This window comes from Phyllostomus hastatus, unplaced genomic scaffold (assembly GCF_019186645.2).
Source record: "Phyllostomus hastatus isolate PE091 unplaced genomic scaffold, TTU_PhHast_1.1 phas_scaffold_129, whole genome shotgun sequence".
In the NCBI taxonomy this organism is placed as follows: Eukaryota; Metazoa; Chordata; class Mammalia; order Chiroptera; family Phyllostomidae; genus Phyllostomus; species Phyllostomus hastatus.
This window is the reverse complement of record NW_025334009.1, coordinates 30,361,785-30,375,759: the sequence shown is the minus strand read 5'-3', so window position 1 is coordinate 30,375,759 and position 13,975 is coordinate 30,361,785. Positions and strand designations below refer to the sequence as shown.

At 48.8% G+C, this 13,975-nt stretch overlaps 1 protein-coding gene across 2 annotated transcripts in view; it reads right to left on the bottom strand.

Moving 5' to 3' along the window:
- Positions 1-2,458: 2,458 nt before the first annotated feature.
- Positions 2,459-13,975, bottom strand: part of BFSP2 (beaded filament structural protein 2) — a 68,438-nt gene continuing 56,921 nt past the window's right edge. The window contains exons 5-7 of one of the 2 annotated variants that reach the window (XM_045857232.1): positions 11,887-12,015; positions 5,044-5,264; positions 2,459-2,741 (exon numbers count right to left, since the gene is read on the bottom strand). In XM_045857232.1, the coding sequence (XP_045713188.1) occupies positions 2,735-2,741; positions 5,044-5,264; positions 11,887-12,015 (357 nt within the window). In that variant the 3' untranslated portion in view covers positions 2,459-2,734. Of the gene's footprint in view, positions 2,742-5,043; positions 5,265-11,886; positions 12,019-13,975 lie in introns of both variants that reach the window. The other variant, XM_045857231.1, reaches the window with a different exon arrangement.

Below are 13,975 nucleotides of genomic sequence, written 5' to 3'. Positions count from 1 at the left end.
TGAAAGCCAGGGAATATTCTAGCAATCTCGGTGGGAGTTTACACCGTGCTCCAGGAGCGAGGCTGGAGGCCAGTGGAGTTACCTGGTCTGGAAATAGAGCTCATCTGTGTTTTCAGAGGCGTCCGCCGAAGCCCTTCTCTGGTCTTCTCCAGAACGAATGCTCTGTCCTTGACTCCGACACAGCAGCAGCCTCCCTGCCACCTGTCAGTGGACCGCTGCCAGAGTGTAATTGCACCGGGTGTTGTGAGAGGAAGCCCGAGTTAAATAAGGCCCTGGCAGAGTCAGGAGGACCAGCAGAGCCTTTTCTTACCTGTTAATGAAGCCTCATTAGAAACAGCAAGAACCTGTGCTGAGAACTGGAAGCACCAGCCAGCCTTGGCTCAGGTGCCAACGGATGATTAATGTGATGATTTACGGCAGCTGCTCTTTGAGATTACAGAGCAGAGGAGACCAGAGAGTGGGCCTGGCCCAGTGTGCAGGCTGATGGAGACGTGGGGGTGAGGTGCAAATCCCTTCCCCCCTTCTTCTAATGGCTGAAACAGCTTCTAGGTCATGGAAAAGGCATGGCCATTCAGACACAGAAGTACTTCCTTTGGATGGCTGACCTTTCAGGGCCCTCCCACTGTATTTAGGTTAGGAATGTTGGTGTTAGCTTGGGGGGGGGGCAAAAAATTAGTCATAACAAGTAAGACAGAAAAGAAACAGCTTAGTGTATAGTGCATACAACACAGCAAGGCCAGCCACACACCGTGTTTTCTGGGGGAGGCCCTTGTACCCACTGGTTAGTCACGGGCACCCCTGCATTGTTGCTTTGCTTCTCTTTCAAGCTTTCTTAAGAGCCAATAAGGCTTCTTTTGTTTCTGCTGGCCGTGGCTATATGGAACCACAAATGCTGGGGGGAGGGTGTCTTCAAATGTGCCTGTAGTGGGCACGCCCCCCTGTCCAGATCGGACTTTATGAGGACAAAGACTCGGCTGGGATATTTTGGTCTGTGATTCTGCGTGACAGGTGGACTGACAGAAGCTTGAGGGAAGAACTAAGAAATGGAGGTTGGGTGTGCATGCGTGTGTGTGTGTGCATGTGTGTGTGGTTTTAGAGGCACCGAGAGCCTGTGTAGGACACAGGTGGTGGTTTCACTTTTAATCAGAAGGCAGCGGAGCCTTGCCTGGGTAGGTGGCAGATGCAGGAACTATATTTGGCTGGCCTGGGCCCTGACCCTGGAAGAAAATTCTGAGGCTCCAAGTGAGGTAAGCAACCACAACCTAACTAATCCCTCAGACTTAAACTGAAGTTCCCTTTACACTGATTGCGTGGTGCTCTGACGACAGCGGTGAGATGTGTGTGTCTGCACGTCAACACCCATGCCGAGCGCGTTAAAGAGGTCTGAATGCTTTGCGCTGCCTGCAATTATGACACACGCAATAAAGCACCACGCCTGTCCCCTCTCTAACAAGAGCGCTGTTTCGCCCCCAATCATGGCAAGCTTGCCTGCCTTGAGCTCAACTCTTGCCCAGGTAGTGCATTTATGTCGATAAACCCAAGAACAGCTGATCCTTGGGTGGCGAGGGAGAGGGCATCACGCTCAAGGAACTTTCCGGAGCCTTCAAGAATGGCTTCCTGAGCAAAGGCCAGGCAGGCCAAGCGATATGGAGACAGGCTAGTGAGTCAGGACAAGCAGAACAGGGAAACTGAGACAGATCATTAAACGACCAAGCAGTTTGCAGACTTCTAGTAAATCTCATCTTCTCTAAATCAAGGACACTTGGTTTGTACTTCTCCTCCCCAACCAGAGGAAAAATAGCTTAACTCAGCCCACTCAGGGAGATAGATAGCAGAAATCCAATTAGCGACATTTGACAACCACAGCCAAGGACAGATGAAGTTAAAAGAATAAATCTCATTTTTGGCGCATCAGCATAAAGCCAATGAGTGTTCTATTGAGATATTCTCCTAAGACCTTCCCTAAACCCTCGGCCTTTGAAACCCTCGAGATGAAGCACCTAGCATGAGCTCTCTCCCCACCCCCCACAGGCCGGCATCTCCTAAACTCTAAAAGGCCCCATGAGACTTGCAGCCGGGAGAGCAATGGGTAGAGGAGGCAGCTAGTCCTGGACTGACTCCCTGAACCTGTTTTTAAGGCCCCGTCTTCTCTGACTTCCCAGTGAGCTAAAGCAGCCCCACCTCAGCTCCTTTCTTTCCTTTGACATTTCTAGAGAATCAAAGCAGCCCAGCCTAGGCGCTCCTGGTGCTTCTGCTATGTTAAGTCCTTTCTTGTTCCACTGTCCCCAGCTTTAATAAACACACTCTCAAAATCACCTGGACTCGTGTTGTGAAATCTTTCCTGCACAAAGTCAAGAACCCACACACTTCCAGCAGGTCCTGGGCAGCCCCTCTCGGGGCCAGGTCCCCTCTCTGGTAACACTACCCGTCTCCATCTGATAGAACAAGGTAGGCAGACTGGAAGCTGCACACAAAACATTTATTTGGAGAGAGACAGGGAGGTTGCTAAGCTACAGACTACTTAAATTTAAGGCAGAAGGACCCTCTCTCTCCACTTCCAGGAAGCTTTTCAGCTCAAGCTGAACCAACCCAGAAATCTCGCAGGTAATCTAGCTTGGGGTAGGTGGGGGATGGATGGGGGGTTTTGGGGGATGGGTCGGGAGTAGGAAGAAAATCCTTAAGAAACTTCATGGTGAGGAAGGCAGCATTTCCTTCACGAAAAGAGAAAGTTTCTTCATTGCCTGAAACAAATAAAGAAAAACACATTTGAGTGAGAGAAGCCATGAGTGACAGAAATTAGTACAGACATCACAGGAAGAGTGTAGGAAAGGGAGGCGTCTCGTGGAAAGAAGTTGGCCTTTGGAACAAAAAACAACTTGGGTTTCACATCCCTGCTCCGGGGTTGTTAGCCATGTGACCTTGAGCAAAGGACTGAAGCTCTCTGAGGCTTTGTTTCTTTTCTGTAAAATGGGGATGATGATGTCGCCCCAGCAGGGTTTCAGAGAAAATGGAGATAACAAAGAATATGAAACTGTGCTGGCACATCCCAGGCACTCACTGAATGGTATTCTTATATTGTTGAAGAAAATTCAGCCTAACTTGGTGCTTTTTATATATGTTTAAAACAAATGTGTGCATTTATTCAGATGTTCATAGGCATATGAAAAAATTAACTCGGTCAGAAACATCTAGCTTTTGTGATCAACAGCAACCATCCCATGAAAAGACAGTTGAAAAAGTGCTTGATGACACACTTTCCCTGTGAAAGGGGGAGGGGTTAGGTGGCTTCCATGCAGCTCCCTGGTGTTCTGAGGAAAGGGGTGGGTGTTACAGAGTGCGTTGCAGAGAGCTGGGAGCCCGGGCTCCAGTCCTGGCTCTGCCTCCACCTGCCTGCCGGATCACAGAAGGTTCCTTTTCTGCTCTGGGCCTTTGTACATTATTTTTTGCTGGAATCATGGGGCTTGGACTATATAATCACTAAGTTATCTCTTAGAAATGATATTCTATTCCTTATTCAATGCATGCCACAGAAAGGACCTTGGAGGGAGATTATGGAGACCTAGAATTATGATAGAATAAAGGCTTGGATTTCCTTATAGAGTTGGCAAGAAACTAGTCCCAAGACTCAGGCATATGCTCCTGGAATCCTTAACCGTTAAAAAAAGACTGCATGTATACATCTATGTACATATGTGGGTATATATACATGTATACCTACATAGACATTATGTCATCCCTTCTCCTGGCCTCTCTCCAGTATGGAGGCTGGAAAAGCTAAAAAGTTGCTTTTGCAGCACCCCTTGTACATAGGTATGGTCAATGAGATCAGGGACAGTCCATTGGAGGACTTCTCAAACATTTTTCCTTCACTGACTGACAAAGAAGTTACCCAAGGAGAGGCCCTTTTGCTGTCCTCTCTTCCTTCCCCCTTCTTGTTGTGAAAGAGACATAATACCTGGAGCTGTGGTAGGCATTTGGCAACCATGGGTGACAAAGAGGAAGACAAAAAGTCAATGTGTCAGGCAGGGATGGCATATCAGAATGATGAAAAGACCTTGGGACCTTAATGAAATCATGGAGAAACTTAGACCACCCCATTTCTGGAACTCAAAAACAGACACGGCTTGTGCCCCCCTGCTCACAGTGTGGTCTGCAGGCCAGCGGTTCTGGCATCACCCAAGAGTTTTGTTAGAAATGAAGAATCTTAGGCCCCAGCCCATATCTACTGAAGTAGAATCTGCATTTTATTTTATTTTATCTTATTATTTTTTATTTAAATTATTTTATTGTTGTTCAATTACAGTTGTCTGTATTTTCTCCCCACCCCTTCCCCCACCCCCTCCAAACCCACATCCCTCCCTTGCTTCCACCCTCCCCCTTGGTTTTGTCCATGTATTCTTTAAGAATGTGCATTTTAAAGAGATGCCCATTTAAAGAGAATGTGTATTTTGGGTACTATGGGTGCACATCAAATGTCAGGTGCATTGGTTTATAGCACCACTAACTAGGCTCTATTACATGCAGCTGAAAGCATTCCTAATAGTTACCATGTATGTACAGCAAGTCCTCACATAACATTGTCAATAAGTTCTGGGAACTATGATGAAATGATGAAATTGGTTTAATGAAACCAATTTTACTATAGAATAATTGATATAAATAAGTTCCTATGACATGTCATCAACATTATAATGAAATGCTGTTGAACTAAATGACCTACCTTATTTGAGAACCTGCTGTACTCAGTATGTATGAACACTTATATGTATGTCTATGTGTGCATATCTGTTCATGTGATTATAAGCAGGTACACACATATGTGTATACATGCATATACATTTGTCTATATATTTGTGAACATATGTATATAGGAATAGAAGAATCCTGGAAGGACAGAGCTAAGCTATAGGACTGTGTCTGTGTGTGTGTTGGGGAGTTTGGGGTGATTTCTTCTATCTAAATTACTTCTAAGTGTTTGAAAACAATATTTTTTAAAACAATGGGTTGTGCTCCTTCTATAATTAAACAAGAAAAGAGACTCACTTGCTCTCCTCCCGGTCCAGCAGAGCATGGTAGGACGCCAGGTCCCTCTGCAGCTGGCACCTGTGAGCCAGCAGATGCTCACGGGCCCGCTGCTGCTGCTCCGCCTCCTCGCGCACCTCCCGGAGCTCCGCCTCCAGCCTGCTGACTATGGTACCCAGGTTCTGTAGCTCCAGGTCATGCCAGTGCTTGGCATCGTGCAAGGTGTTCTCCAGGCCTCGTTTCTGCAAGAAGGAACATGTCCAAACTCAAGGCAGACAGGAAGGGTCCTTGGAGTGGGAGGCGTGTAGAGCAGTGGGAGGGGCTGGCATTGGTCTGGTCCTCCATTTCTTCAAGGACAATGACCTTGCTAAGCTTATATGGCTTGGTGTGGAAATAATGAATCTTCCTCAGGAGGCCAGACTCTTGTTTAGTTTAATTCACTGATTGTTCTGATGGGGGTGAGGGTGGATGTGTGTGTGTGGGATGTGCCGGGGGCAGGGTGTGCAGTGAGGGCAGGAAAGGAAGAAAGAGAAAGGAGATAGGGGGGCGGGGAGAGATGAAATATAAGAATGAAAGATGAGTGAGAAAATGAGTGAGGAAAAAAATGAGAAAGAGAGAAATTCACACACACACATACACACACAGAGAAGCAGTTTGCAGGTGTGTCTTCAAAGGAACCTTGCTCTCTCAGTGGCCTCTGGGCCTTTTTGCTCAGGTTTTCTCACCCCCTGGGGGGTGGATTTCCCTTCCACTGCTGAAACCTCATCCATCATTCAGCTCAAATGCTGTTTCCTCTGACATTCTTTCCCGGATTATGAGTTAGAATGAATGTCCCTGGCCTTTCCATACTCAGCACTTTTTTCTCCAGTGTTTTAGGTGCACATTTTGGCTAATCCCTTTCCTTCTGGCTGCCCCTTCACTGTGCAGGCCCCACTGCCCCATCCTGAGCCCATTTCTCTCTGAGCTGTGCCCCCGGGCCTGTGTTCATGGGTCTCTCCCATCTGCCAATGACTCCTGCACTGGCACTTCTAGCACAGACCTTTCCCCTAAGCCCCGACCCACGATGAACTTCTTGCTGGAACTACGTACAGTCCAGGGCACCTCAAATCAAGGCGTCCAAAATGGATCCACTCTCTTCCCCTTAGACCTGTTGGTCTTTCCTATTCTGTATTTCAGCAGGTGAGCTCATGAGAACTAGAAACTGGGGAAAGACATGCCCCTGACCTTCTTGCTTCCCTCCCAAGTTCAGTCATTGTGGAATCCTGCCTGTTGAGTATTCTGAAAAGTTTTCACATTTGTGCCCCCTCTTCTCCAGTCACCAAGACCCAGGATTGATGCTCATCACCTCTCATCTAGGGTAACCTCACGGCCTCTTAGCTTGTCTTTCTGCCTCTAGTTCCTCCTTCTGCTGCGTTCCCCACACGGAAGCTATGGTGCTCTGTCCAAAGTCCAAACCTGGGCCTGTATCTCCTGTGCTTTAACCACATCTGCAGTGTCCCTAACAAGTCACATAGGAGTGGCCTGACATCTTTCCATCTTTACCCCCCACCTCTAAGTGGGGAATACAGCTAGTCTTTGAGTAAAATGGGGTTCGTGCTGTTTCCTGCACCTGCACCATCCTTTTCCATTCCTTCCAGCCTCTCACCTGGTTGGCTCCTACTCATCCCCGATTCTAAGCTCAGGGGTCACCCCCCTACCCCAGAAAGCCTTTCTTGATGCTCTCTTGCCCCTACCACCACCTGCTGGGTTAGGTGCCCCTCCTCTTGGTTTCCATGGCTGCCTGAGTGCACATGTGCCCTTGAACTTATCAGAGTGGGTCGAGGTCCTTAGGGGCATGTGTCCTCTAGCAGATGGTGAGCTCTTTGAGAGCAGGGACCAAGTGTCTGTAACCCCAGCGACAATACAGGGCCTGGCACAGTGTAGGTGTAGATGCCTGTGTGTGTAGGTTGCTCAGGATGACAGTGCTTAAGTACACTAATCGCCCTATCTATCCGTCTCCCTGCTAGCTGGAAACCTTCTTCTCCTCTCCCCGTGTACCATGCCCTGCATGCTGTAGGGCTGACCACAGATGCCTTTAAAAATCTGTGTGTATCTGTCCAACATTTTTAATAGTTATAACTATGGTGAACCTATAATTTAGTATCTGGCTTTTTACATAACACATAAGAAACACATAAATATCTTTCTAAATTGGATAGAGTCAGATTTTGCTGAAACAAATTTCTGTACCCTGATCCCAAGGAGATTTTTCATACCCTTTTGACCACTGTGACTGAAATGAAAGATTTTTGGTTATTGATGCTGTCTCGGATCCCAGCTGTTGCTAAGTGGGGTCACCATATTATCTTATCTAAATCTTAATTCCATGGGATACGAGGATGTTGAGTCAGATTCCCATCCTACATTTACAGGTAGCAAACTGTGATCGGTAGTTGAATAGATGTATATTAATAACTGGTCTAAGGCTATTATTTTGCTGGTGGGATCTGAGAAACCCCCTATGACAGTGAGGATACAGAAATGGCCACCCCGACTTTGAGAATTATTGTTCCATCTCCCCCACAGTCCCCAGGAAATTGCTTGGTTTATGAGTAGAGGTTGTTGACCTTGGACCTGTAACACCTGTGATTTGGAAAGCCATTTTACAGAGCCATGGTTGAGTCCTCTGTTTGTAGTAGTGGATCCAAGTTCAGGGGCGACTCCTGCATGTGGCCTAGGCTTTTTCCCTGATTACTCAGGACCCACTGCCCAGGGTGGGTTCCTGGGAACCTCCGTCTCACCCTCAGAGGCCAAGTTCAGTTTCGCCACCTGAGCCCCTGACATCCTGGCCTGGTTCACACCAAGAGGCCTGAGCCTCAGTCCCTGGGACTGGGCCCCTGCTGCAGAGGTCCTAGCCCTGGCCTGCTAGGTGGCACATGTAGCAACAGCAAGCAAACTGAGCCCTCACGAGCACCCTTACTCCCCAGTTTATGGGGATTTGAAGGGATGCCCTTGAATTATAAACCCTCCAGAAAGTAACATAGTGACCTATTAATTTCTGGTCTAGAATTCCTGATTTGAGTTGACTGAACACAGAGCTTAGTACGCCTCAAACACCATTATTAGTGCCTGGCTGCCAGTGTAAACGGTGCCTGGTTGGAAAAGAAGGCCAAATTTCTCATCATCTTGGCTTCTGAGGCTCATGTAAGCTGCGGGCACCTTGTGTGTGCACAGGTTGCTCTGAGTGAGGATGATAGGGTGGCTGGATGAACTCTGCCATGTTTGAAGGCTATGGGGGATATACTACCTGTTCTGGCTCTGTCTGTGCTCCTAACCTTGGCTACAAGGTGCAGTGACCAGAACTCTGATCTACTGGAGCCAGAAGGTGACAGAGGCAGCCTGTCCTGAGTCCTAGGCATGCTTAGCATGTCACCACACCTAAGTCTCTGGTTGTGGGTGTGAGTTCTTCTTCCATTTGTTCCAACAGTTAGAACCATGGGTTTAAGTTAGGGGACCAGATGATGCAAAGTTGGGGTTACTTTACTGGTGGTTCTATGAATGCTATAGTGATAATTAATAATGCTGTTTATTGACAGCTCACTCTGTGCCAGGTACTGTGCTAAGGCCTTGCACTCTCTCATTAATCATCCCAATGGCTTTATAAGGTAAATCCTGTTATGGTCCAGGGGTAGATCACCATTCCAAAGGCAGCTGCCACAGTGATTTCTGCCCCACCTGCTCTTTCTCTATGGGCCATTGCTGTGGCCCCATCAAGAAGTGGAGTTTCTTTCCCTTCCTGTTGATTCTGGACTGGTTTTGTGACCACTCTGACAGTAGCATGCTGCCTGAGTGATGTTCAGGGACTTCCCAGCCCAGGTGTTAAGAGAACTGCTAGTTTTTGTGCTCACACTCCGATGGAAGCCAGACACCAGTCCAACTCTGCAAGACTCCGATGACATGAGGGAGTCACAGTCAGCTACACAGAGGGGACACAAGGAGAGAGGAAAAGAGATGCACAGCTGAGGCACCAGATGTGGGAGCTGAAACAGCCATTCTTGGATGTTCCAGCCCCAGCAGATGCTACATGGAGCAGGGAAGAAAAAACCCTCTCTGAATTCTGCCTAAATTGTCCTAAGCCACGAACACAGCAGATAAATATAAATAGATCCTCACTTTATAAAAAGTGAGAAAATGGAATTTTAGTGGTCACACAGCTCATGATAGAGGAGCCAGGGCTGACCCCAGCCTGAGTGCCAGTCCCCTGTTCGTTCCATAGGGTGGGCATGGTCTCGGACAGAAACGTAGCCAGCAGAGCTCAGCTCCTTCACTTCTTTGTGTTAATAGGAAAGCCCTGGAGCCACAGACTTCTCATCTGCAAAACGGGATGGTAGCCGCAGCCCAGCCCTCTTCTCAATGTTTCTGCGAGGATCCAATGAGAGAATGCATATGAGCGTGTTCTTATTACTATTGGTGTCACTTCGAAGAAATTTTGTTTTCAGCGCTGTACCGAGTAATTTGGGGACATAAAAGTGATTACACCTTGTCCCTGCCCTCAAGCAGTTAGTGCCACTTTGTGGATGAGCTAATTTCACCACAGGCACCGCTGTGAGTATGAGTGGGCGGCAGGTGGGAGACACCACCCAGCTGTGGGAGTCAGGAGCTGTGTGTTTCAGCTCCCCTGTGCCCAGGGTGTGTGGTAGGGGTGGGCACACCTGTGGGGAGGAGTCTCCTCCCAGCCATGGGGAGGATGCATCCAAGGACTCAAGGGTGGGAAAGCAACGGATGAGTTCTGGACATTAACATGAAGCCTGAGCGGGGTGGCGGTGGGAGGTCCAGCAGAAAAAGGCCTCTGTGGTGGGCCAGGCCCAGGGTTAGGGACACTGAAAGTGCAGACAAGAGGAGACAGTGGATGGAAGAATGTCCAGACAGGGCAACACAAGACAGCTGGAGTCTGTTGAAGGAAAGAGGTGGCAGATACAGCTTCGGAGGTTTGTTGAGGTGGGAAATGGAAACCAGAGATCTTGTGTTGGGGGATCTTAATTTTATCAGCAGGATAATACAGGTGACAGCACCTGCTGAGGGACAGCGGTGTGCGTGTGCGGGGGGCTCGCCGAGAACGGAAACGGTTGGGAGCACCCGCTCTGAGGAGCAGAGCACCCCTCCACTGTGTTCAGTTCTCTGTGCAGAGGTTTCCCCCACCAGTCAAGGTCCGAGCTCTTAGATGGCAGGAAGCTCCCGATTCGCATTTGCCTCCCAGGGTCTACGGGAGGGCTTTGCGCATAGTAGGCACCCAGTAGATGCATGTGGAGTGTGTGCTGAGTGATGGGCCACCTGCCACTTAGGTGTAATTCATCTGGGCTTTTTTTGATGGTGTGGCCTTGAGAATATGTTCTCAAATCTTGTGCCTGGAATTTTCTGTCACCAGAAGGACATCTGGAGAAGGAAAGGCAGCCCCTTAACTGTACCTAAAGCACAGGGGGGAAAGCCAGCACCCCTAACATTAGGGTGTTTATCAGTGGTTATGGCAGGTGAATGAAATAATGAGCATAAATTCACATAAATAATGCCATCTCTTTTAGATTTTTTAAGAAGTGAAAGTGTGAAACAGCATTGCTTTAAAAAGTAGTTTCCTGATTTTTCTCACCTCAGATCCTTTCCTCTCACCCCCTTGCGCTGACCCAGATCCCGGCAGAGGACAAGTCGGGCAGAAGGGGAGCATGTGGTGCGGGTCACGTGTGGCAAGATGACTGTGCCTCCTCCCTGAGCTGCCCCGGCCCTGTGTGGCTTTGCTGGCCAGAGGACAATGGACCCCAGTGACCTGAAGACCCACAAAGGACGGGGACTGAGAGCGATGGGATGATCTTGACAACAGGCAGAGAGAAAGTTGTTTCTGAGGGGAGCTGACTAGAACTAACATCATGGCAGGCTGTGGTTGTAGCGGGAGGCGGGGGGCTGCTGGTTTGATGATGGGGCTGATTCAGGTGGCAAAACTGAGATGCAGGTTTATGGGGTGTGGTGGAAGAAAAGGGCCTTAACAATGGTATCTGATCAGCCCTGGGACTTGAGGCTGGTGGGCGAGAAGGGCTTCTTGGGCCTCAATGGTCTTCAGATCATCTCTGCAGTACACATGGCGCCCTCTAGGGGGCGTCCAGGAGGAGCTGTGCTTGAACTTGAGGCCATCCCAGAGAGCAGAGGTGTGTTGCTGTATTACTAACAATCATTTAAATTAATAATAATAATTAATGATGCGAGAGAGCCACTCACAACCACAGTGAGTCTGAGTCTGAGGGGCTTTCTAGATGTCTTAGGTTGAGTGCCCCAGAAACAGAGCCTGAGACAGGGATCCTGGTATGGACCTAATTAAGGGGTTGCCCTCAGGAAAAGGGGGAGCAAGGAGAGTAGAACGGGGCAGGGAAGGTGATGAACCAGGAGGTGGTCATGGAGGAGTCTGGCTACAGCTTGACCCCACGGAGCCTCTGGAGGGTGAATTACACTAAGGGCTGCTCCACTTTGATGCAAAGGAGCTGGGTCTTCAATTCCCCCGTGAGCCAGCCATTGGCTGGGAAGTGGGCTGGCCTGACTTCCTGAGGGCAGGTGTCTTCTGTTTGGCTGAGGGCAATTCTCTGGAGAAGGGGGGCAGCAGAGGAGGAGCATCTGTGAACACAAGCGGCCAGCACTCACAGCGGCAGCCTGGTGAAGCATGTCTGGGCTGGGTACTCACCATGTCTATCACACTTGTGATTCGGTATCAGATAACCTTTCAGGCCTCAAAGACCTGCTGTGAGATGGAAGTCCCTTGTATATTGTGACCCGCAGGACTGCAGTTCAATGGTGGAGAGGTAAAATTGTTCCAAGAAAAGCCAGGTCTCCTCCTGGCCCACTCACCAGGGCGCGCAAGGATTCCGTCTCAGCCTGGAGGCTCTGCACTTGGCACGAAGCGTTGTGCACCTCCGCCCTGAGGGCGGCAGCCAGCTTCTCCTCCTGGGTCTGCGCCAGGCAGGCCACCTCTGTCTGCTGCTGTGGACAGTGAGGTTTCCGTGAGCAGGATGGGCAGAGAGGCCGCCCGTCCTCCCCCTCCCCTTCCTGATGACCGCCCCACTGCTTCTAACTCAGAGGAGACCGCTATTAGATTTAAGAATCCCTCTTTTTCTATAGGTGCGCACACCAGCTTGTATATAAACATTCATTTAGTTTGAACATATACAGCATGCAAATAGAACGACATTGAAAAGATTTTCTAAAGAATCTATGGTAGCACCCTGGCCGGGTGGCTCAGCTGCTTGGAGTACCATCCCGTTCACCAAAGGGTTCCCGTGTGATCCTCCATCAGGGCATGTGCTGGGTTGTGGATTCCATCCGGGTTGGGGCCCTTACAGGAGGCAAATGATCAATGATTCTCCCTCACATCCATGTTTCTTTCTCTCTCTCTTTCTAAAATCAATAAACATATCCTCTGGCGAGGATTAAAAAAATATATGGTAGAAAGTATATAGAATCTTTTTTCCCTGTGCTCTAATTACTCAGTTCACCTGTTTCCAGTTTTTTATACCTCCTTCCAGAAATATGTCATATAAGGATTTATAAATAAATATGTATGACCACCTCCCTTGCTTTGGTAGTTAATCTATCTTGGAAAGTATTCTAGTATATCCGCACATACACGTCAATCACATTCTTTTACACAGAACTACCCTATTGGGAAGTACCATAATTATTTAGAAGCCCCGCAATGAGGCACATCTGTGGCTTCCAGTTTGCCTGTTGTAGTCAATGGTGCAAAGCACAACCTACATCCCTCATTTTGAGTCTGTGGGAATATCTCTGGGGGTAAGTTCCTGCTGCGGAATCGCTGAATCAAAAGTGTAGGCATCTGTGACTTTGATGAACTTTGCCAAATCGCACTTTAGAAAATTTGTAACTCCTTCCAGCACTGTAACACAGTGCTGATTGCCGCGCCTTCTTCAAATGAGTAGTTAACAGGCTCCATCTGATGGTCCCCATTTCCTGGAAAAAGCATGTCTGGCTACAGTTGTGACTACGAAGGGGCAGGTCTGTGTTTTGGGCCTTCTCCCTGAGCAAGACGGACATGCTATGATCCCTCCCCACGTGCTCAGGGGAGCAGGACGTTGTTACTCCTCTCTCCGCTGGGGAAAGGGGAAAAGCGAGAGAGTGCCCTCACCGATAACTTCAAGCCAAGTCTGATGGCATGCCACCAAGCCAGGGAGGTAGGAGAAGCACTGCTTTGTCTCCTAGTTTACTGGCTTTTTGGATTGGCCACTTTTATTACATATGAATACTTACTTATTGAATTATGTAAAAATAATCCAATCCAACTGACTGGCTCAGAAACCCCACGTCAAAAGGCTCATACCACAGGAGTAGTTCTTGCAGTTTTTGCTGTTGGGAAGCTGTAAGGAACTCAGCACAAGTGCCCACTGAAGGTCTGGGATCAGCTGAAGGAAAGCAGAAGCTGTGGGCACAGCTCCAGCTGATCACCTGGGCCACCACTCAACCTCTCTGCACCCCTGTCCGTGCCCATAGGGCACAGATGACAATGAGTGGTAAATGATAATCACATGACCATCCCCTGGATCACTTGAGGCTTTCTTCAGGTTATGCATGTAGAAGCTTTTAGAACCTTAAAAGCATGCAGACATAGGCTGTTGTTGGGAACTGCCCTGACTGGTATCAGAGGCTGAAACCCCCGCCTAGGCTAAAGCTAAGGGAACGCCCTTGGAACTGTAAGCCAGCAAGGAGACAAAAGCTTATCTCCCTAGCAGGAATGCTGCTTCTGCTGCTTTATTTATGACTGAACCCCAAAAAGCTTGGTCGGTTAGCCAAAGACGGGTAAGATTCCCCACAGGGGGAATGACCTAAGACAGGCATGATCACTTTGGGAGGCCCCCCAAAAGAAGGACTTGGGGGGGGGGCTGCAGCAAAAGGGGGGTGATGGACCCTCACTCCTCGGCTTTGA